This window comes from Mixophyes fleayi, chromosome 1, assembly GCF_038048845.1.
Source record: "Mixophyes fleayi isolate aMixFle1 chromosome 1, aMixFle1.hap1, whole genome shotgun sequence".
NCBI lineage: Eukaryota > Metazoa > Chordata > Amphibia > Anura > Limnodynastidae > Mixophyes > Mixophyes fleayi.
In genome coordinates this window covers 207,011,273-207,036,553 of record NC_134402.1, presented here as the reverse complement: position 1 = coordinate 207,036,553, position 25,281 = coordinate 207,011,273, and the positions used below count along the sequence as shown (strand labels likewise).

The 25,281-nt window shown below is 43.0% G+C and overlaps 1 protein-coding gene across 4 annotated transcripts in view; it reads right to left on the bottom strand.

The window, feature by feature from the left end:
* PIP5K1C (phosphatidylinositol-4-phosphate 5-kinase type 1 gamma) overlaps positions 1–25,281 on the bottom strand; it is a 238,503-nt gene that overhangs the window by 62,970 nt on the left and 150,252 nt on the right. For all 4 annotated transcript variants that reach the window (XM_075204822.1, XM_075204824.1, XM_075204825.1 and 1 more), the window contains one exon: positions 16,653–16,736. In XM_075204822.1, coding sequence (XP_075060923.1) covers positions 16,653–16,736 — 84 coding nt within the window. The remainder of the gene's footprint in view (positions 1–16,652; positions 16,737–25,281) is intronic.

The following is a 25,281-nucleotide window of genomic DNA, read 5'->3' as shown; positions in this document are numbered from 1 at the left end:
AGCGGCCAGTGGTTCAATAGCCATGAGGTATATGAGAGGAGACAAAGGGCAACCTTGACGGGTGCCATTAGAGATTGGAAAATTATCGGATAAAAACCCATCGCTAAATACTCGCGCTGATGGTTTGACATACAGCGCCAGGATAGAACTCAGGATCTCCCCGGCCAGCCCCGTATGCTCCAAAACCTTTGTCATATACATCCAGTGGAGTCTGTCGAACGCTTTTTCAGCGTCCAATGAAAGCAAGAGCAGTGCATCCCCCTTCAAGTGGGTCTGCTCTATAATGTGAAAAATACGCCTTGAGTTGTCTGGGGCTTGTCTGCCGCTGACAAACCCCACCTGGTCTGGATGGATCAACATGGGGATAACCGGGGAGAACCTGTTAGCGATGAGTTTCGCAAAGATCTTAATGTCCGAATTCGTAGTCTAGACAATGCTAATGAAGTGCGGGTCAGGAGTAACTTATGCAGTTCAGATTTAACATGGGAAATCTCTGCACCAATAGATCTAGAAGGATGTTGTTTATGTTGTGTTTCTAGGAGTTTAAGCTTGGTTTCTAGCTCTGACTGTCTATGAAAATTTGCTTTCCGCATTCTAGCTGCCACCTGAATAGCTGCACCTCTCACTACAGCTTTGAGGGCACACCAGTAAGTAAAGATAGAGGTCTCTTTGGGGTCGTTTGTTTGCATGAATTATAAAAGAGCCTCTTTAATTGCTAACTTGGCTTCTAGAGAAGAAAGTAGGTGGGCTGCCAAACGCCAGGGCCGTAGGGGAGGGGGCTGTCCCGAGGGTTTCCAAGACCATACCACTGGCACATGGTCTGACCAAGAGATAGGGAGAATCTGCACCTTACGTGTATTCTGCAATGACCATTTATCTGATAGAATGAGATCAATTCGTGAGTACGTGTTGTGTACTGAGGAATAGTATGTGTAGTCACGAACATTAGGATTAGCTACCCTCCAAACATCATGCAGACCATGTTCTGCCAGCAGTCTCCCAAACACTAATGACGGGTTCCTCGGGGTTGGGGAATTTATTGGTCCAGAAGGGAGCGATCTATCAAGCCTAGGATCTATGACTAGATTGTAATCTCCCAAAACTATCACGCTACCCCGTTTAATCTTATCTATTAGTGCAAAAGTCGACTTCAGGAATGGGACTTGTCTCGAATTCGGGGCATATAGGGATACTAGGGTGACCCATTTACCCTCTAGTTGACCAACAATTATCAAAAATCTGCCACTCTTGTCTTCAACCTTTGAGGATAATGTAAAAGTGCATTTGGAGCTGACTAGAAGAGCTACTACACATCGTTTATGAGGCCCATTAGCGATGAAATATGTGGGATAATGGTGATTCCTAAAGACTGGGGGGGCCCTAGCTGCAAAATGAGTTTCCTGCAGACCTACTATATCCGCTTTATGTTAATAGAAAGAGGACAAAGCTAATCTAAGTTTGTTTGGAGAATTTAATCCCCTGACATTTAAAGATAAAAACTTAACCATTATCAATGGTGATGTGTACTGAGGGATATGGGTGACCGAGTCGAGATACTTCTAGGGAGCTCCAATGCCAACCAAAAGGCGAGGAGAGTAAAACAGGGGATGTTGTGTTCCGCTAGGAGAGGAAGGGAAAGGGGACAAAGAGGAAAAGGGAAAGGGGTAAGAACCCCCCAACAGGATGGGGAAACAAAAATAACCCTATACATAGGGTCAAAGCATTTGCCGGAAGGACAGGGCACCGGCAAAATACTTAGGATACCGATTTTTGATGGTAATGGCATTGAGTCCACGATAATCTATATAGGGTCGTAATGATCCATCCTTCTTCACAAAAAAGAACCCCGCTCCAGCGGGAGAGGTGGAAGGTCGGATAAATCCTCGCTGGAGGTTCTCCTTGATATACTCAGATGTTGCTTGAGTTTCTGGTAGCGAGAGTGGATACACACGACCCCTAGGAGGGTTCTTGACAGGTTTTAAGTCAATCGGACAATCCCACGCCCGATGGGGAGGAAGGCGTTCAGACTGAACCTTATCGAATACATCCGCGAAGGAAGCATACTGTGGAGGAAGACCCGGCGGGCAAGGTGAAATGGAAGACTGATGTATTTTGAGTGGAACAACTTGTGAGAGACATCTATGACGACAATCGGGACCCCAGGAAGTGACTTGAGGAGTGTTCCAGTCAATTTGAGGGGAATGAAGTTGAAGCCATGGAAGGCCAAGTACGATGGGACTGGTGGTAACAGGAAGGACCAGTAAAGAAATTTTCTCTTGGTGTAAGACTTCAATTTGAAGGGTCAATGGAGACGTACTTTGAGTAATGAGTCCATTAATTATACGTGACCCATCGATAGCAGTTACAGCTATAGGTGCTTTTAAAGGAATCACTGGTAGGGACCATTGATTCACTAGGGAACTAGAGATAAAATTTCCAGCAGCTCCAGAATCTAGAAGTGCTTGAGACATAAATGATTTGGTAGCAAAGTAAATGGTAACATCAAAAGCACAGACTTTAGCATCCGTAGAACATGGAGAGGACTCCAGGGACCCTAACCTTACCTCTCCAGAACTGGTTAGGGCCTGGCATTTCCCGACCTTCTAGGGCATGAGTTCAGCATGTGAGTAGAGTCAGCGCAATAGATACAGAGTCTATTCTTCACTCGTCGCTCTCTCTCTTCAGATGTTAATTTAGAGCGACCTACCTTCATGGGTTCTACTGGAGGTGGAAGATGACGAACTTGGGATACTGAGCGAACAGGCGCTTTGGAGGAAGTTACTCTTTCGGAATCTCTCTCACGAAACCTCATGTCTACACGATGGCATAGAGAAATCAAATTGCCCAAGGAGGAGGGTAACTCTTGTGAGGTCAGTGCGTCTTTGATCTTGTCGGCAAGCCCCTGCCAGAAGGCAGCTATCAGCGCCTCAGTGTTCCACTGAAGCTCAGAGGCAAGAATCAGAAATTGTATGACGTACTGAGCTACAGACCGAGATCCTTGGCGTAGTCGGAGAATACTGGAAGCTGCAGAAATAACACAACCAGGTTCGTCAAAAATTCTTCGAAACGTAGAAATAAACATGGCACTATCTTCCAGTAAGGGGACATTTCTTTCCCACAGAGGGGAGGCCCATGCGAGAGCCTGTCCGGAAAACAAAGAGATGAGATAGGCCACTTTGGAACGATGAGTAGAAAAGTGATGAGGTTGGAGTTCGAAATGAATGGAACATTGGTTAAGAAAACCCCTACAGGTTTTGGGGTCTCCATCATACTTAGAAGGAGTAGGCAGGTGTAGCGTGGAAGCGGTAGAAACCTGGGATGGCACTGGGGAAGAAGATGGAGGTACTGGAGGATCAACAGTAGCTGCTACATTTTGCTCAGGGATTCCTCGGGCGGCTAAAGCCTGACAACATTGAAACAACTGTAGCTGTCGAACATCTTGTTGTTCAATCCGAGTAACCAGATACTGCAGCATCTCTTTAGCTGTTGGTTCCGATCCTGGGTCTGTTATGGCCTGATCTTACTGTCACGGGCACTAGGAGTCTTGCCCAGGATTTCACCAGTTGACTATGCTTACCAGAGAGGCAGAGTTTGCACAGCGGTCCTCTGGCAGCAGGGTGAATAGTGGAACGTATATAACAGCAGATGGAGAGAGGATGCCAATGGAATTGATGATAGTCAATGACTTGCAGCTATACTGGTAAATGAGTTAGCGACTTGCAGCTATACTGGTAGATGAGTCAGAGATGAGTCTATAGTGGAAAGGCAGGTTTGAACCACGGAGACCAGGGTGGATGTGAGCAGGTGAAGGAAGGTAACAGGAGAGTCAGTGGTCTGCGGATAGCAAGTTGTACCACTGCTGTGAAGGGAAGACTTGTCCAGGTGCAGGTAGGTAGCGGGGAAGTCAGTGGTCTGCGTACAGCAAGTTGTACCACTGCTGTGATGAGAAGACTTGTCCAGGTGCAGGTAGGTAGCAGGGAAGTCAGTGGTCTGTGTATAGCAAGTTGTACCACTGCTGTGATGAGAAGACTTGTCCAGGTGCAGGTAGGTAGCGGGGAAGTCAGTGGTCTGCGTACAGCAAGTTGTACCACTGCTAGTAAGTGAGGAGTAGTTCAGGTGCGGATGAGTGGAGGCATGAAAAGAGTCAATAACGGTATGAAGACACTGAGAGCACAGAGGAACTTTGTTCCAAACAGATATGCAGCGTTTACAGCTAATGGTCTATAACGGTATGTATACCGCTGCTGAGTAGAGAGGCTTGCACAAAGCGGATATGCAGGATAATAACTGATAGTCAATCACAAGTATGCATATCTCTGCTGAGTAAAGAAGCTTGTTCCAAACTGATATGCAGCGTAACAACAAATAGTCTATAGCGGGTATGGATACCGCTGCTGAGTAGAGAAGCTTGTCCTAGGCGGATATGCAAAGTAACAGTTGATCGTCAATAACAAGTAAGCATACCGCTGACGAGTCCACGAGGATATGCAGGTACAGCGGGAGCGCTGAACGGCTGTAGCGGGTATGGGAACCGCAGGTGAGCAGAGCAGGTAATCCAGCAGACAGCTGAGGACACGAGTGTTCGGAACTTACCTTGTTCCCGTTCCGCTGCGCTGTCAGCGTGGTCTGACAGCGGTGTCCGATCTGTGCAGCGCTTCTTCTGTTGGCGCTGCCGCACTTCCGGGTTCTCCCTGCTGCCGATCATGTGACTCCTGGGCGGGGAATTCAAACTCCTATATCTCCCCTGCTCTGACACGCTGCCTGTGTCAGAGCAATGTGTTTCCTGTTCCTGGCTACAGTTCCTGTGTCCTGACTCCTGTGTACCTGCTCCCTGTGTATCCCTCTATTCCTCCTACTCCTGTGTAGCTAAGTGGCTGTGACCTGACTATTCTTTGGCTTATCCCTGGCACTACGAACTGGACTATCTCCTGTGTACCGACTCGGCTGTGTTACCGACTATTCTCTGGATCTCCCTCTGGCACCGTATACCTGATACCTTCTGTGTACCGACTCGGCTGTGTTACCAACTATTCTCTGGATTTCCCTCTGGTACCGTATATCTGATATCACCAGTGTACTGACCCGGTCGTGTCTCTGGACCCATATCCTGCCACGCACCCATTGGCTCCGTGCATCTACCGGTTACTGTTCCAGACCTACAACGCCTGGAATTAACGGTTAGTGCCTGTACTTGCACCGCATTGTCTATTTTCTTGTCTGCCTGCCATCACTTAGAACTTTCTCCCTTACGTCAGTAGGCTAATCTGAAGGCCGCGACCTGCGGTTCTTCGGCAGCAAAGTCCACACTACCTTGCGATGGTTCTTGGTGAAGACCAGAAGGCCGTTAGACTCCGCGCCCTAGGTAAGCCTGTGCTAACACTGACTAAGGCATCATAATCATAACAGTTTGCTCTGACCCACTTATCTAACTGATGGAAGGGACAGGGAATCCCACTGCGAGAGTACTACTGGATAACTTAGCGGCTCAGGTTGAAGAACAGGGGAAAAATCAAGAACAGTTATTACAGATTCTGCAGACTCTGTCTAACAGGTTGGATACGCTTCAAGCAGCTCAGGTGGCAGCTCCTAATCCTCCACCTGCTCCGGCCCCACAACCTGCCCCCGCTCCAAGCAGTTCGGCTGTATCTGCTCCCACAACCTCTCAACTCCGCATACCTAACCCACCCAAGTTCAATGGGGATCCCAAGGAATGCCGAGGGTTCTTGAACCAGTGTGCTATTCAATTTGAACTTTTGCCTGGAAACTTTCCTACACAGAAAACTAAAGTCGCTTATATTATTTCCTTATTGTCTGGTCAAGCACTTGCCTGGGCTTCTCCTCTCTGGGAACATGATGACCCCATCCTCCATAATTGTGCCACTTTCCTGGAAACCTTCAGACGCATCTTTGATGAACCCGGACGAGTCTCCAGTGCAGCTTCTGGACTCCTCCGTCTGCGCCAGGGTACCCTTACTCTGGGCCAGTACGCCCTTCAATTTCGCACTATGGCGGCCGAACTTCGTTGGAACAATGAAGCTTTAGTGGCCACATTTTGGCAAGGCTTGTCCGATCGTATTAAGGACGAGCTAGCGGCCCGAGAGTTACCCACTACCCTGGAGGGTTTGATCTCTCTCTGTAACCAGATTGATATACGTTTCCGTGAACGCACTCAGGAGAGAGAGGGTTCCCGTCGATCTACTTTCCGTTTGGCTCCTCGCTTCCAAAGTCCTATTACACCGGAGGAAGAGCCTATGCAATTGGGAAGAGCACGTTTATCCCAGGAGGAAAGAGAGAGGCGGTTCAAGAATCGTTTATGCCTTTATTGCGGGGAACCCAGTCATGTCCTGGGTCAATGTGGGAAGCGGCCGGGAAACGATCGGACCTAACTGATGACGGAGAGACTAAGTTAGGTATGAACATTCTCTCTCCTATGGATTCTAGTTTTTATATCCAAGTTCTTCTGCAATATACTGATAAACAATTGTCTCTTCCAGCGCTTATTGACTCCGGTGCAGCGGGGAACTTTCTACGAGCTGACATTGTAGAGCGGTTGTCATTGCCTAGGCAACCCTTAGATCCACCTATTGCCATTACAGCTATAGACGGCAGTCGTATCATTGGAGGATCCATTAAGAACAGAACTGTCAACATTTCTCTACGCATTGGAGCCTTACACACTGAGGAAATCTCCTTCCTAGTCATTCCAGAGGCTATCAACCCGTTGATCTTAGGCTTACCTTGGCTCAGACTTCACTCCCCCACTTTAGATTGGCAGAAACCGGAAGTCCTTGCATGGGGTTCAGAGTGTCATTCCCGATGTCTTCCCAGGATTCCTAGACCCGCTATGGGCTGTCTTCCAACATCCTCCGGTATTCCTTCCTCAATATCATTCGTTTTCTGACGTCTTTTGTGAAAAGGAGGCTTCCAAGTTACCCCCTCATAGACCTTGGGATTGCTCCATTGAATTGTTGCAGGATAAGATACCACCCAGAGGACGGGTATTTCCATTATCTCTACCCGAATCAGATGCTATGTCCCTATATATTAAGGAGAATTTAAACAGGGGTTTTATCCGGAAATCCTTGTCACCAGCAGGAGCAGGTTTCTTTTTCGTAAAAAAGAAGAGCGGCGGATTGCGTCCTTGTATAGACTACCGTGGCCTCAACGCCATAACGAAAAAGAATAGGTACCCCTTACCATTGATCTCTGAACTCTTTGATAGGGTCAAGGGAGCTTCAATTTTCTAAACTTGATTTGAAAGGGGCCTACAACCTTATCCGTATTAAACAAGGGGACGAATGGAAGACGGCGTTCAATACGCACGATGGGCATTTTGAGTATCTTGTCATGCCATTTGGACTTTGTAACGCTCCTGCGGTTTTTCAAAATTTCATTAACGAAGTTTTTCAGGATTTCCTGTATCAATTTGTTGTCATCTACCTAGACGATATTCTAATTTTTTCACCTGATATTATTACTCATCGCCATCATGTTCCTTGATTCTTCAACGCCTTCGGTCACATCATCTGTACTGTAATGTGGACAAGTGTGTCTTTGAAAAAACGCATCTTCCTTTTCTTGGTCACGTGGTTTCTGGCTCCGGATTACGTATGGACCCTGAGAAATTAAAGGCGATTTCTGACTGGCCCCAACCGGTTGGACTTAAGGCCATCCAGCGTTTTATTGGGTTTTCTAATTATTACCGCCACTTTATCAAAGGGTTTTCGTCTGTTATTGCACCCATCACTTCCTTGACCAAGAAATCTGCCAACGCTAAAACCTGGCCACCAGAGGCGGTAGAGGCCTTCAAGTATCTTAAAGAAGCCTTCATATCGGCACCTATTCTTCAACAGCCAGATTCTTCCTTCCCCTTTTTTCTCGAAGTTGACGCATCCTCCGCTGGAGTGGGAGCTATTTTGTCTCAGAAGAATTCTACTGGAAAATTTTCTCCCTGTGGCTTCTTTTCTCGTAAATTCTCACCCACCGAAAAAAACTACGGCATTGGAGACAGAGAACTACTTGCTATCAAATTGGCCTTGGAAGCTTGGAGACATCATTTGGAGGGAGCCAGATTTCCTGTTACTATTTTTACGGATCACAAGAACCTGCTTTATTTACAAACTGCATCTTGCCTCAATCCCCGTCAGGGCAGATGGTCTTTATTTTTTTCACGATTCAATATGATCATTACCTTCAGACCAGGGTCCAAGAACAAGAAGGCTGATGCTCTCTCTCGTTCCTTTGATTCTATGGATACCGAAGAAGAGAGTGTTAGGTCTATTCTAGATCCAGAATGTATTTTGGCTACTACTCCTACTCGTTTGATTATTCCTCACGGGAAGACTTTGGTTCCTCCACATCTCCAAACTAAACTCCTTAAATGGGCTCATGCCTCCCGCTTTTCTGGTCATGCCGGTATAAAGAAGACCTTTGAATTTATCTCCCGTAGTTATTGGTGGCCGGCTATCCGTTCGGACGTTCGACAGTTTGTGACGGCGTGTTCCACTTGTGCTCAAAATAAAGTTCCTCGTCAAGCTCCATACGGTCTGCTGCAGCCTCTGCCAATTCCGGATCGACCTTGGAGTCATCTTTCCATGGATTTTATCACAGATTTACCCTCCTTCAGAGGGTTCTCAGTAGTGTGGGTGGTCACTGATCGCCTTTCCCGAGCCGCTCATTTTGTGGCATTAAAAGGTCTCCCCTCTGCTCCTATTCTGGCTCAACTCTTCATTAAATAAATTTTCCGCCTACATGGCTGTCCAGATATTATCGTTTCTGATCGAGGAACTCAGTTCGTGGCAAGATTTTGGAGGGCCTTTTCTCGTCTTTGTGGAATTAAGTTAAATTTCTCTTCTGCATATCATCCTCAAAGTAATGGTCTCACTGAAAGGACGAATCAAGAATTGGAGAAATTCCTCAGATGTTTCATTTCAGCTAAACATGATGATTGGGTTGATTTATTACCTTGGGCAGAATTCGCCCACAATAATAATTCACACGATTCTACCTCCACTTCTCCCTTTTTTGCTCTTCAGGGATTTCATCCTAAAGTTCCACCCTTCAAAGAGTTAACCGCTTCTGGAGTTCCTGCAGTTGATTCCCTTCTATCGGACTTCTCGTCTAGGTGGGATCTTATCAAACGCAAATTACTTCACACCTCTGCCATCAGTAAAAGAGCATTTGACAAAAGAAGAAGACCATCTCCACTACTTACTCCTGGTGACAAAGTATGGTTGTCTACGAAGAATCTTCGCTTGTTGGTCCCTTCTAGGAAATTCGCTCCCCGATTTATCAGTCCCTTCAAGATCATTGAGGTCATTAATCCGGTGGCCTTTAGATTAAAATTACCCCCTACCTTGAGGATTCCCAATGTCTTCCACATTTCCCTTCTCAAACCACTTATTATTAACAAATTCTTCTCTTCAAGAAGACCTCCTGCTGCTATTTCTGCGCTAGATCAGGAATTTGAGGTGAAGGAGATTCTAGATTCTCGGATTTCCAGAGGTTCCTTGCAGTTCCTGGTTGACTGGAAAGGTTACGGTCCTGAAGAGCGTTCTTGGATTCCTGCACGAGACCTTCATGCTCCGAGTTTGTTAAAGAAATTCCATACCAAGTTCCCTCAAAAGCCTTATAGGTTGTCCGGAGGCCACCCCTGAAGGGGGGGGGTACTGTTAGGCACTTACCTTGTTCCCGTTCCGCTGCGCTGTCAGCGTGGTCTGACAGCGGTGTCCGATTTGTGCAGCGCTTCTTCTGTTGGCGCTGCCGCACTTCCGGGTTCTCCCTGCTGCCGATCATGTGACTCCTGGGCGGGGAATTCAAACTCCTATATCTCCACTGCTCTGACACGCTGCCTGTGTCAGAGCAATGTGTTTCCTGTTCCTGGCTACAGTTCCTGTGTCCTGACTCCTGTGTACCTGCTCCCTGTGTATCCCTCTATTCCTCCTACTCCTGTGTACCTACCTGGCTGTGACCTGACTATTCTTTGGCTTATCCCTGGCACTACGAACTGGACTATCTCCTGTGTACCGACTCGGCTGTGTTACCAACTATTCTCTGGATCTCCCTCTGGCACCGTATACCTGATACCTCCTGTGTACCGACTCGGCTGTGTTACCGACTATTCTCTGGATCTCCCTCTGGCACCGTATACCTGATACCTTCTGTGTACCGACTCGGCTGTGCTATCAACTATTCTCTGGATTTCCCTCTGGTACCGTATATCTGATATCACCAGTGTACTGACCCGGTCGTGTCTCTGGACCCATATCCTGCCACGCACCCATTGGCTCCGTGCATCTACCGGTTACTGTTCCAGACCTACAACGCCTGGAATTAACGGTTAGTGCCTGTACTTGCACCGCATTTTCTATTTTCTTGTCTGCCTGCCATCACTTAGAACTTTCTCCCTTACGTCAGTAGGCTAATCTGGGGGCCGCGACCTGCGGTTCTTCGGCAGCAAAGTCCACACTACCTTGCGGTGGTTCTTGGTGAAGACAGGAAGGCCGTTAGACTCCGCGCCCTAGGTAAGCCTGTGCTAACACTGACTAAGGCATCATAATCGTAACAACGAGCAGGATACAGGAGTCTGTAGCGGGTATGGGAACCCCAGGTGAGCAGAGCAGGTAATCCAGCAGACAGCTGAGGACACAAGCAGGATACAGGAATCTGTAGCGGGTATGGGAACCCCCGATGAGTAGAGCAGGTAATCAGCAGGAAGCTGAGGACACTAGCAGAACACAGGAGACACCTTCAGAGACTCACAGGGAATGAGACTCAAGATCAGGCAACGAGGTAATGAGCACAGGTGCCTTAAAAAGGGAGAGGTGCCTGATCCATGTGTAAAAGCAAAGCTGGGAAAAAACAGTAAAGCAGTAAAATAAACTGTATGTTCAGAAAAAACAAAGACTATCCTCCACTCTCCTCCCTGAGGAGAGTCTATCCATGAGTGCCTTGTCTAAGCCTGACCTTTCTGATACTGTACTCATAAAGAAGCCTCCTTTCATCATTTCTGCAAATGTATGGATGAGCAGCCCAAGTGTACACAAATTGAGGCAACCACTTTGGATTTGCAACAGGATGAGGGGGATATTTGTGTAGCAGACAGCGCTAATGAGGATGTTGATGACGATGATGTTGTTTGTGTAAGTCCTGCACCAGTGGAAGTAGTTCTTGCCAGTGATAAGAAGAGCCATTGTCATGCCTGGGCATAAGACCAAAAATATCCACAAAATGCAATACTACCCACTGTACACTTAACCACAGATATGTGGACAAGCGGAAAGTAAAGATTATATGACTGTGACAGCCCACTAAGTTGGTGAATCGTCTTCAGCAGCAGCATCTACCCAACAACAGCAGATTTGTCAGAGACATACCACTGACAATCTGTTAAACTAAGGGATGTCATTGCAACATGGCTTATCACGCTTGGACTCTCCTCAGGATATGTGATTTCTGATAATGCCACCAATAATTTGAGAGCATTATAGCTGAGTGAAATCCATCACATTCACGGTTTTTGCTCACACAGTCAACTTGGTGGTACAGAGCTTTTTGAAAAATTACAAAGAGCTGCAGGAGATGCTGTCTGTGGCCCAAAAAATTTCAGGACATTTCCAGCATTCTGCAACAACATGTAGGAGATTGCAGCAGCTACAAGAACAACTTAATTTGCCCTGGAACCAACTGAAGCAAGAGGTGGTAACAAGTTGGAATTCCACCCTTTACATGCTTAGGAGGATGGAGGGATGGAGGAATAGCGAAAAGCCATCCACGCTTACATTTCAATTGTTGTCCTAATAATACTGTCGATGTCATCATATTGTCGACTTTGTAACCTTGTCTAATCTGCGGCCCATTAATCATATTATGTAAATCCAACATAAGGGTGGGTGGGAGTATCTAAGGACAATTAATTTTGCACCACTTTTCTTTCCTGCTACTACTGTGTGGCAATGTTTACTAGATGTGATATAACCTGCAATGTGTTTGTGTCGTCCTGTCGCTTAGCATCCAGCCAGCTCACTGTAGTCTTTGGCCACAACTGTATGAAAATAATATTGTGACCTGTGATGTGGTCAAAATTGACTGGAAATTAATGGAAATTAGTAAAGTAGGAACAAAAAAAATAGCCAAATTATGTGATTTTAGCATAATTTAGCAATTTTTTTTTTTTTTTTAAAGAATGCAGATCCAAAACCTTAGCCAAAACACGGGGGTCAATGAACATCTCTAATTAAAACATACAAAACGGTCTAAGCATAGCATCAAATATGTATGTAAATGGAACACATGATGGAGTAAATCTAGTAGATTGTGCCGCTAACTGTCTACACTATGGAATGAATGACCCACTCAAAAATGAGTAAATCTGTGTTTCCAATACAGAAGAAGGACTGATCCCAGAATGAAAAGTGAGCATGCCATATGTGTGTCCCATTCAGAATAAAGCAATCCTGGTCTGAGTGTAAGAAACAAATTCAGTCCCAATTTGCAGGTAAATGAACCACAATAGAACAGCTACCCACACTGATCACTTATGTAGAGATTAACATTATCAGAATCACACCAGAACTGATTACACTGATTGAAGAAATGGCCACCTTATCCCTTCATTCCTGGGACACTGTCTTACTGAGATATTGGGACTAGGAAGTTAACAAAAATTCTAGATATTTTCTGTGGTTTCCTTTGATTAAATGGTGCGACAGGTTTGGCATTGATTAGCCGGCTTTCTGGGTTTTGATTAGTTTTTTTAATTTAGGAGGGCGCCAGAGATTCAAATAACCATGTGTTGCAAACATTGGTAGGTAGAAAGAGCAGCTCTGAACGTATAGCACGTCGAACATTGAAATGGTGGGCTACAGCAGCAGAAGTTGACACTGGGTTCCACTCCTGTCAACTAAGAACAGGAAACTGAGGCTACAGTGGGCACAGGCTCACCAAAACAGTTGAAGATTGCAAAAAACACATTGCCTGGTCTGACATCATGCATCAATGCAGCCCTGTGTTAATGGTGCAGGTAATGTTTTCTTGGCACACATTAGACCCCTTAATACTAATTGAGCATCATTTAAATGCCACTGCCTGACTACCTGCGTTTTGTTGTTGACCGAGTTTTGCTGTTGACCCGAGTCTACCCCCATCCTCCAAAGGCTACTTCAAGCATTTCACAAAAACATGTCCATATGACAGTATGGACATACCAGAAAGAATAGGACAGATATAACATAATATTGTTGCTAGCCTACTATTTACAGCACAGGTGACTAGTTTACCCCTAAACTGCTGCTTGACATAACATGCTAAAAAAGAAAAAAAAAAAAGATGCCAGTCACATCCAGAGCCGGATTTAGAATTACTGCATTTTATGCAAGCTGTTTATATTAATGGTAACCGGGTAACAAAATAAAATCAATTACACACTGTATCAAAGAATAACATATCAATACAATCAAGTTCTAATTCTGTCTTCGCAACATGTACAAATTACTGCATTTTAGAAAGGCAAGTTCTGTGGTATACACCGAGTGGTAGGAGGGAAATCCTACTGACAAAAATAATCCTCATTTCTTGAAGCATAAAGTGCAGATTCTAAATAAATACATACAAGGATGCTTTTCTGTAATAGTTTAAACCCAATCTAGTCACACAATATACACCCAAGTAAGGACCATAAGAGAAACCTATGATATGTTAATAATAGCTACTGCTAAGATCCTTAAGTCATGGTGCTTTATAAGCATACAAAACATGAGCGGAATTACTGAATGCCTCCACACTACCTACCTATAGGGAGGAATCACAAGTGACAAAGTGGATGCATTTGTGTAACAGCACAGGGCTCTAAAGAGTAGAAACAGTAGCTAAGTTTTTAGGGTTCTTCAAGCCAGGCACCTATTCTGAAGGCCTTATGCCAAGATATGGATATTTCATGCTAATGTATAGCCCCCAACTGATGTTGTTATTCACACTTCCGAGTGACTAAATGTGTGGCCCCAAAACTAGTTTCCAGATTAAATACATCAGGAACAGTTACTTACCAACATAAGGCTAGCATGAGCGGAAGAGAAATGTGTGGCGAGTGAGTGAATGCCAAGACACCCAGAATGTAGGGAAGCATGTCCCGGGATCCCTGTAAAACTTGGGAGCGTGTCCATGTCCTGCTGCCACGAAGGGCCAACGAGCATCGTGACTGAGAGAACATAAATGAAATAGGACAGACGTGAGGGAGAAACTACTTTAGAGCATGGGTGCATATAAAGAGGGGAATGAGTCCCCAAATTCAGAGAGCCACAAAAAGGTGAAGGAGTCTCGTTAATAATAAGAGCCCCTGAGAGAAAACAAAAGGCGGTGTGGAGTAAATAAAGAAGGTGGTGGGGTTCACTGCCAGACCAGTGTGAAGCCCATTAATGTTGGCAGCATTAAGGATCTGACATATAGAGTCCCTATGTCTATAGAGTGGAAAGAATGTAAAGAGACCCTATGGAGAGGGTTGCTGCAAGATGCAGTGTAGCAGTATTTAATGTGACCAGGGAAGTAATGAGGACACCAAAGAGGGTGTTATAGCCCAAAGGATGAGTGAAGAGGCTGCAAGAGGACACTAGTGAGAGTGTCATATCTTTCAAGCAGGGCAGAGAGTACACCAGAAGTAAAGGGTGTCATAGTCTATGCAAATTCAAGTAAGTGCAAGAATCCCTGGACAGGCAGAGAGAGCACAGTGAAAATGTGTTATATTCCAAGGGATAAGGCCCCTGCAGTGGGGTGCTGGAGTAAGGAGATGCTGTTAGTGTTATTTGCAATTCTAGTATCTTGCTGGACTGTTAAGGAGTGTAAGTAAAGTGTTTCATTTTATAGAGATGGTGTGGCACCCAAATCATTGAGACATCTGTTTGCACTGGATCGTAAGTTCCCACACCTGTGACCCTGTCACTCACCGGACCGGGAGTGCCTCTGCGCTGGTGCGTGGCTCCCTAGCCTTCCTGCCGGCATCTATCCTGAACCGCGGCCGTCCACCATCCTGATGGTCTGCGCATGCGCAGCTCCCAAGAACTCTTGTGACTGTTGCTTTTAATCCAAATTGGTTGATCAGGCAACTCCCTATTTAAGGCACCTGTGTGCATTACCTCATTGCCTGATCTTGGAGTCTCATTCCCTGTGCGTCTCTGAAGGTGTTCCCTGTGTTCATTATTGACCTGCATATCTGTGCTGAGCAAGTCTCTACCAAGCAGCGCCACACATACCGTTATATAGACTTTGTTGGATACGCTGCATACCTATTTGGATCAAGTTCCTCTGTGCTCTCAGTGTCTGCATCCTATTATCTTTGTATGCTTCCACTCATCAACACTTGTACACATCCTCACCTATTAAGCAGTGGTACAACTTGCTATACGCAGACCACTGACTTCCCTGCTACCTACCAGCACCTGGACAAGTCTTCTCACCATAAGCAGTGGTACAACTTGCTATACACAGACCACTGACTTCCCCGTTACCTACCTGCACCTGGACAAGTCTCTTCACCATAAGCAGTGGTACAACTTGCTGTACGCAGACCACTGACTTCCCTGCTACCTCCCTGCATCTACTCACGTCCATCCTGATCTCCGTGTTCAAATCCGCCTTGCCTCTATATCAGCTAGACGCTGATTCATTGACCAAAGATTGCTACAAGTCACTGACTTTCCTATTATTTATTGGCATTCTCTCTCCATCTGCTGTGATATATGTTTCGCTAGTCACCCTGCTACCAGAGGACCGTTGTGTGAACTTCACTACCCTGGTAAGCCCAGTCATCTGGTGAAATCCTGGGCAAGGCTCCTAGTGCCCATGACAGACGCAACACTTTAAAGAGACATTGCTGAAATCCTGCATGTGCCCCTATGGTCATTATCCAGTGCAGAGGAAAGTGCAAGTGAGGAAGTACATTAGCCACCTATGCACCCCAGAACTATACACATAGTGAAAAGGGGATACACTATAAAAGCAAGAATGGCACACATTATAGCGCAAAAAAGGTGCACAGTCACTGCTACTCTTCCTGGCAAGAGGGTTTGTGTCCATCTCATGAGAACACCAAGCTAAAACTGGTGCTGTATAGTGTGCTACAGAAAGGGGGGCATCACTTCCTATTACAGGTACACGTCTCATAGTAGGATAGGCTATACCCATGTAATATTTCCAATGATCATAGATAAAAATTTGTCCCTGGAAAACTTTAGTTATTTAATTCTGGCCAATTAAATTTATAGCTTATTTTACCCTGCATACTGAACATAATGCTCATTATGTATTCTTTTTACCAAATTGTTATATGTTATTATTTTTGAAGGCATATACATAATAACAAGGTTCTTTAAGGATGTCATGATATGGATAGTACATTGAGACATTATTATGCGTGATGTGTTGAGATAAACTTGCTCAACAGCTAAATATCCCAAAAAAATATTTTCAAAAATGGTCAAATATGTCACGGTTCTGTTTTCCAGTACTACGTGATAGAAAGATGGAGAAAGCAAATGCAAAATATACTTCTGCCAAGACCAATAAAAAAGCAATGGCAAAATGTAAATAGTTGATGGTACAACCCTATAATCTAAACTGCTAGTAACCTGCAAATGTCAATGGCGCGTAGGTGAAAGATTTACCTGTATGACTGCAGTATGTCAATTATTCCAATATACAGTAAGAGACGTTCCCCTTTTCCATTCACAGCCGGAATTCCTCCCATTCTATAAAAAGATGCAGCAGATATATATGAATAAAAAGCAATTCACTAACAGGGTTAGAAAAAAAAAGTTATATATGTATCAGGTTTGTTTGCAAGAGCTGTTTGTGAAAAAAGAATGTACATGAAGATATTAATTTCATACATATACCTAGCATTAGATATAATGTACATATGAACATTATTTGTATAACTATGCGAGGACATACAATTTAATTAAACATGTTTTCAATTTTGTATTACGCTTAGGGGCAGAGTCACAGAGCTATGCAATTATTATAAACATAAGGAAACACAAATAAAATAAGGTCACAATAGGTATCTATATATTGAGTATTGGCACAACAGTATTTAACTATCCATATTAAATTATGACAATAAAACTATTGGTTTGGTCAAAGGAAGCCAACATACACATATTTTAAGACCGCCAAATGTGCAAGTGGTATACGAAATAACTAGTGAAGGAGATTTTCTAAACTTAGTATTTTCCAAATTAAAAATAAATAGATATTTTGTCAATGTTCAGGTAAAGGGGCATTTATGAAATAGTGATCTAAATATTTACCTTGACTTTCAGTTAAATATTTTGTAAGGACACTGCAATAACAGTGAGTCCTAAAGCTATACTACCACCTAAGGAGGCCCCTATCCCTATCCTCTAGGGCTGCTACAACAGTCACAGTTCCCAGGGATAAGCCAGTTGTGTTCAATTCTAAAGTCCAGATCTCCAGCAGGACATAAACAAAACTTACTAGAAAACAATGAAGGATCTAAACGAGATAGTTTGGAAAAGTGGTGGTATAGGGTGTTATGACAGAAACTTTTAAATATATCAAGGACTTTGGCAAGGTACAGGAGGGAAGCATTCATTAGAGAAAGAAAAGTATAAGAACATTAAACTAAAACTGAAGGAATATGGGACATTTTAAGAAAAAGGACCACCTAAAGGGTAGTGGTCTAGGTGCAATGGTCTCCCAACAAAATGGTACATTATATTACAGTAGGGGAATCAGACATGTGCGGGTCAGACGTAAGTTTAATCCTGGAGTTACCAGGTAGAAAAACAGGCAGCGTAGAGAAGCCATCAAATTGTATGTTTCGATGTTATTATGGCTAATATGTACACACACACACACACACACACACACACACACACATATATATATATACATACATACATACATACATACAATGTCCAAGTAGAAAGAAATTCACGAATGGATCCTCCAATAGACTACAAAATGGTGTTCCCTTCTCATCGTTGCTTTCTCAAAAGGAGTGCTTTTGTAAAATGTTAATCATAAAATTCCTGAAAGAAGTGCAGATAATAGAGACAGACGTGTATATGGTGTATAATGTTAATGCTGATTTACCAATATAATCAAAACACCAAAGGGCAACCAGCTTTGAAGAAAATAGAAAGATTGAAGCAGAAGTTCTAACTATGTAGTTGTAAAACAGAATCTACCATAAAATCAGGAGTAGTCAATCCAATAAATCATATGAAGAAGCCTTGAAAGGCAAACAGCGAACTCAAGCCTCAAACTACAATATATAGATTTGTTTTAGTTTTGCAGAGAATGAACGTGATACATCTCCAGAACAGAATATAGGACCAGTAGGTACTGAAAAGGATAGAATGAAATCTATTTTTAGTGAGGGAGCAGTTTACTGCAAAAAAAAACATATAATTCCCCACATGCAACACCAAACAACAAAGTGAGAACAAGCTTGGAAAGATCAGTAGAGGACATGAAGGAGGAAAGAGGAGACATAAGAAAATAGTGTAAGATGGTAGGAGTGTAGCAACTAACATGTTCAACCTACCAAATGTTAAAATGTGAATGACACATGAATGACATATCTCCAGCACCCTATAAATAAGATGATGATGCTCAACTTCAAAATAATCAGTAAAAGTTGCAAAGTTATAATAATAATGTAGAGTAACTTACAATTAAAGTGACATTTATGTAACCAAATAAAACGATATTAAGCTTACACCTGCAACAAAAAACTTCAATGTGTTTATCAGGTTTTACTTAAGCAGTACAGGTATAATTATAATAAATATATAAACAAAATCCTAATCTGCGCTCCCTAGGGAAAAAAAGAAACTAGACAAGCTGCCAACCAGGAGACCAAAGGAAACCCCAAATCCTCACAATAGAATCAATAAAAGAAAACTCCTTGGCGCTAAGACAACACAAAAACAAAACAAAAACCACAACATAAATTGAATAATGTATTAAATGCAAAAAAACAGTACATATATTTTAAATTGCTTCTGGCCAGATAGCAATTTATGTTGTGGTTTTTGTTTTGTTTTTGTGCTGTCTTAGGGCCAAGGAGTTTTCTTTTATTTATAATTATAATGAAAGCTTTAAAAGCACAAATTTCTACACATATAGCTTGAGAAGCTATAAAATACTGAAAAGGGAGACATTTTTACTACATAAATTGTGCCAGTTTGTCATTCTTTCTTTGTGCTAGTTTTAATGATTTCAATCTTGATAACCTGTGACTGTACATACTAGAAATGACTAAGAGCGTTGACTGTTTGCAATAACCATTATGCTCAATGGATCGCCATTTTTAAAGAACTTTATGTAGGACAAGGAGTTTAACAACTGGTGTTGACAAACAACATAACAATGAACAAGTTGATAAACATGGGTATCAGAAAACTTAATAGGGAGAAATGTTGAGTAACAAAAAAGTGCATAAAACAAAGGATCAATAGACAAATGGTAGCTATTACTACTAGATATAATAATGGTGTGTATGGCAATATTGAGAAAATCTTTCATCATAATTAGCGTATTTGGAGGATATCATTTTAAATGTATTTTTGTCTTAAATTTGCAATGTTATTTTAAGAAAATATAAAAACTTTAAAAGATCCTAGTCTCTTAGGATTGTTAGAAAAGACTATACGAGTGATGGAAGATCAAAATGTAGTTGTTACCTATAGCATTTGGAATTTATAAATGTTGGTTAGGTGCCTCTTGTGACTTTTTTGATGGAAAGGATCCAAAACAAATATCTCAAAATAGAGAAAGCTACCCAAAGACTATAAGAATTGCAGAAACAGTTATGTGATTTCGAGATGCCCTTGCAATAATGTCTATGTTTGGACGACAAAAAAAAACAAAAACCTAAAAACTACACCAATTTCCAGGAAACTTGTAACTAGTTCAATAGAAATCTCACCTTTAAATGTATAGAACAGATTACCAAGAATAAAAAAAAAATAATCTAAGTAGAGACAGGAAATGGTTGTTCTAAAAGCATCTCCCATGCAACTGTGAACCATGGTATGTGAGGCCACAATGGCCCCTTTATTCTTTTCAATGTACATGCAATTAAAGGAACAGGAGGCAACACATACCCCAATTCAAACTTCCAAAGCTTTCCGGGGTATCTATTCCCTCTACTTTTAAGATCCTTGTGATGAGAGTAGAATCTTTTTTTCCCTTTGGTATTTTGACTTGTCTCCATCAAATCTGTGGGACCCCAAACTTCTCTATTTTTGTTGAAATACTTTGCTGCTCAGTGTCCAACTGCCTGGAAGCATCAGATACAGACTTTGATAATCTGCCACCTTGTTTTCCTTTACCGCTACATGAATTACTGAGATGGAGATTTTGATTGGTAGGGCCATAACAGGTCACCTCAACGGAGCAGAAAACTTCTTGGAACTGCTACACTGCTTACAATGTCTGTGGACTGGCTGTGTCAGGCCAATCGGGAACCCTCAGACACATCAGAAGCTGTCCTAGAAAGGCCAGCAACTTCTGGGGCTCTGGGAGGGACGGAAAGTCCGTCTGCCTGCTCAAGGGGCCCTACAGTAAGAAGCGAGACTATGGACCCCCCGCCAGGGGATTTGTATCTGAAGAGTATAAACTTTCATGAAGAGAGGTCTGAGGGGCTAAGGAGGTGAAAGGAACCTTCTCATGGTCATATTCCAGCAAATGACTTCTGCTGAAGGAAACAAAGAGACAGACTGGCTTCAATTTAGAGTCATCGTTTTGTGAAAAGACAAAGAGAAAGACAAAGACAAAGCGACCCTAGAACAACATCTATGCTGACTCCCTAAATGATCACCCCTCTCTTCAAGTTCTGGGAGAACGCTGCTCCAAGAATTCTGACCCACAGCAGGAGTCACCCTACCCCTGCAGGCGTAGAGAGGGGAAAGGTCCATCAGGCTGTTGGTTTGCTGAGCCTGGGGTCTGGATGTTTTGTAGAGAATAGGGCCCTACCTCTCTGGGAATGACTACTGGCCACAGAGGACCTGCCCCAAATGGTCTGGCCTCTCACCAACGAACCCCTTCCCGAAGGGATTGGTGAAAAGACTAAAAACCTCAGAACCATAAGTTTAGTGGTACTTACCGGAAGAAAGGTACTTTTACCTCCCATGGCCTGAGAAATAATATTATATAATTCTGTGCCAAAAATGGCTGAGCTCGAGTAGGTAAAAAAAAAATAACAGAAAAAGTTACTTAGCCCTCCTTTTGGCCAAGAACCAGTTCAAACAATTGGAGAAGAGCCTGTCTCTGAATTTCAGCTTTTTCTCCAGTCCCTTGACTGTAGATAGGTGCCTCCCTTGTATTTCCTGGGTTGGAACATACCAACTTGCTGCAATAAACAGGGAGTTCCTTTTCATTGCTCCCTCCCCTCTCAGGCAGCCTGAGCATACAGGCCAAATGCGGGCTTTTGTTAGCATAACCCGCTGGCCTATTATTTCTAGCTATAGGCACGGCACACAGAGATGCGGCGCTCACTGCCAGAAGGCAGCGCGTCTGAACGGCCCAGGGTAACAGCAGTCTCCTTATTCAGTGCTGTTACCAGATATATTCCTGCAGCAGCCTCCTCTTGTTTGTGGCTGCTGCGCTCCAGTATATCAAGCTGAAAAAATCACATAAGCTTTGTATGTGCTGCCTATAGAACATACACTTTCTAAAAAGGTAATAAGCAATATTTAAAAAGGAAATGGCTGCAGCACAGCGCAGCACAGCAGAGGTCCAACTCCTCTGGCACTCACACATACACTGAAGTTCACACAGGGTTGCTGTCAGCAGGAAAATTAACTATTTGAGTGCCTACTCCTAGTTCCTTCATACAACCCCATGGTAAGCAGGGTCCCCCAGGTGGAGGTAAGAGAAAAATAATTTTTTACCAATTTACTTTATGTAATGATTATATTTTTTTTTACCAAACTGAAAACCCTCTTCAAATGGGAGTTCTAAGACTGCTATCTGTGGTCTTACCCAGAGGGCTCATCTGTCCACTATTGTGCAAGCTACACAACTAGTATCCACTGATGCCTGAAGTTAATTTTTTTGCTCATAATCACCATATTTTTAGCAAGTATTATCTACATACTTTTTCTTCCGTACAAGCATGTAGATTGTCCATCCAAATTCTGAATGTCCTGGAAGCTATGGCTACTCTTGATATATCGGTCATACATGATATTTTATTTTTAAAACATTTCTCCATTTTCCTAACCATAGGATCTCTAAATGGGCATTCATCCTCTAATGGCATAGTATTATTTGTGGACAAGCAAGATAAAGCAGAGTCCACTTTAGGTACCGAATACAATTTAGTAGACTTCTCTTCCTGAAAAGGTACAAATACTGTCTAATATTTTCATATTAGATATGAATTATATCTATATTAGATTGTTGTTTCCCCAATTGATCCCATTCTTCCAGCAACTCCTTAATCACTGTGTACTATGAACACTCTAGGCCTGAATCATTAAGAAGAGCAAAGTAAACAAAAAAAGAAAGAAAAAAGAAGTTTGATCCAAGACAAACCATGTTACAAGGGGTGCAAATTAGTTTATTATTTTGCACATAAGTAATACTGTCTGTTTTTTAATGTAGTACACAAATACTTCAAAGCTTTAATTTTACATTAAAATTTAAAATTGATCTAGGCTATGCTCTATCCCATCTATAAATCTGTCCCCACATTTTATATTTACCTCCCCCTCCAATGCGGGTTGGGTACGGAATAATGATACTCATTATTCCAACACTACTTACCCTGACGTGGAAAGACCGAAGGGCTCCTTCCCCGACCAGTGTGCAGGACGACTTGTGTGTATTGTGACTGGGAGTGATGGCGATCCCTGAAGAAGGCGGCGCCAGCTGATGACGTCACCGATTACCCCCTTCACAGCACCGATGACCGCGTTGTGGTTATCAATGATGTCATCAGCTGGCGCCGCCTTCTTCAGAGATCACCATCACTTCCAGTCGCAAAACACACTAGTCGTCCTGCACGCTGGCCGGGGAAGGAGTCCTTCGGCTCTCCACGTCGGGGTAAGTAGTGTCGGGGTAGTCAGCATCGATATGCTCCAATGCAACATGGTTTTCCCCAGGTGAAAAGTTACTCCTTTTTTATACTTTGCTATCATTAATGACTCAGGCCCTCGGGGTTTATACGGTTTTCCTCCAAAAAAAAAAAAGTTATCCTGCCAGCAGAATGTTAAATTAATGAATCTGCTGTCATGATTAAACGTCCTGGATTCTTCTTTAGCTTCCCCTCCTTCCAAAACAGACAAGCTTTCTCCTCACAAATCTATATATTCCTCTGAAGACAATTCTTGTACATTATCCCAGTATTTGAATGTCTGGGAGCCAGTATTTGCCGAATAAAAAAAATTATTTAGTCGCTGACTGAAGAACATGTCTGCCAAATTGATAATCTCCTGATGATATAATATCAAGGTGAAAATGACTAGAAAAGGTTTGGAAGAATATCCACGTGCTGCATTGCAGTGTTCTGAGCTTTCTTTGCTCAAGATGTAGCTACCGCATGTGTTGAATGAGCTTACAGTACTTCAGGCACTGTCTGCCAACTCCTCTTGAATGCCTGTATGATCGCATCTCTGATACATGTGGACATGGCTTGTTTATAAAGAGTAAGAAAATAGAAATAGCTCTGACCAGATCTGGAGAATTAATTTTCTTTCCTTGCTCATCTTTAGGATGTGGAAAGAAAGCTGGTAGTACTGCTTATTGCTTGATGTGGAAAGTAAATACTAATTTTGGTAGAAAAGCAGGATTGGCCCTCACCACCACCACCACTCTATCTGAATACATAGTCAGACAAGGTTAGTTGCACCATAGAGCTTATAATTCTCCAATTCTCCTGGCTTTAGTCACTGCCACTAGTATTAACACTTCAAAAGTCATCCATTTCAGAGGTACTAATTGTAGCTTTTCAAATGGGTCAACCATTATCATAAATGACTAAACCGAGGTCCTATGGAGCATAAAAGAGTCTGACTGAAGTAGGGTTCTTATTACTGTTTGGGAAAATACGTACAATTAATTCTTCCAAAGCTAATTTGGCATCCAGGACACTTCCAGCCGACACCTGTACTTTTAGTGTGGCTGAGGCAAAACCTTTAGTAAGTCCGTTTTGTAAGAAATCTAACAATAGTCACTGATGTTGGATTAATTTTGGACTCGCACCAAGACAAATCTTTTCCATATTCCATAGTAGATAATGGAATAATTATTTCTCCTAGCTTGCAGGAGTGTACTGATCCCTCATTCTGAAACTCCTTTACCTGAGCAAAAGTTGCTCACACTCCTAGCCATTAAATTTTGATGCAAAACTGGTCCCTGGGTTAGTAAATCCACTCGAAAAGGCAGAGACCATAGCCTTTCCCTGAGCATTTCCCAGGCTTTTGGAAACTTGAGACATCTTGACCAGAATGGGAGACTAGCTATTACTTCTATTTTTTCCAACTTGATTTTTCCTCAGGACATGAGGAAAGAGAGGAAAAGAAGGCAAGTATCCTAAATAGAACATCAACAAAACAGCTGCACCTTCTGTTCCTTGAACTTTGGAAACCTTGGTACTTTGATATTCTGGTTTGTCGCCATTATGTCTACTTACAAAAGCCCAAATTTGTTTATCAGTAACGAATACTTCCTGGTTCACACGCCAGTCAACTGGAAAAATTTGTGTGCGACAGAGATAGTCGGCAAGTATGTTCTGCAGGCAGATCCATATAATGTTGAGAGTGCCTTTGTTTTATTTTCTGCCCAAAGCATTAGTCTTACTATTTCTGACATCATCGTTCTGCTTCTTCCCTGATAATTTATGATGGCCACTAGAGTCCTGTTGGCTGAGTGTACCCAATAATGATTTCCCCCTGTAATTGAAACTAGAAACATTGGTTTGCTTTCCAATCACTCGTTTCCAATATGTTTACATGTAATTTCTTTCTTTCTGTGCCCATGCACATTGCACCATTTGTCCTGCATATGTGCTCTAAATTCTGTTGCACTGGAGTCTGTTGTATCACCCACTCCGGCTTTGAAAGGGACATTACTCTTGTCACTAATTTTGTGCTTTTCCACCAGCAGATCCAAGGAAATCTGTTTGTGGTTCCACTTCTTTAAGAGCTCTAGTTGTAGATCTCACCCGTGGAGTACTCCTACTGTTGACCTCTTCTTGTTGAGAAACGATGAACCTGCAACTGCCATACGATAGGGTCTTGACAGATGTTTCTTATG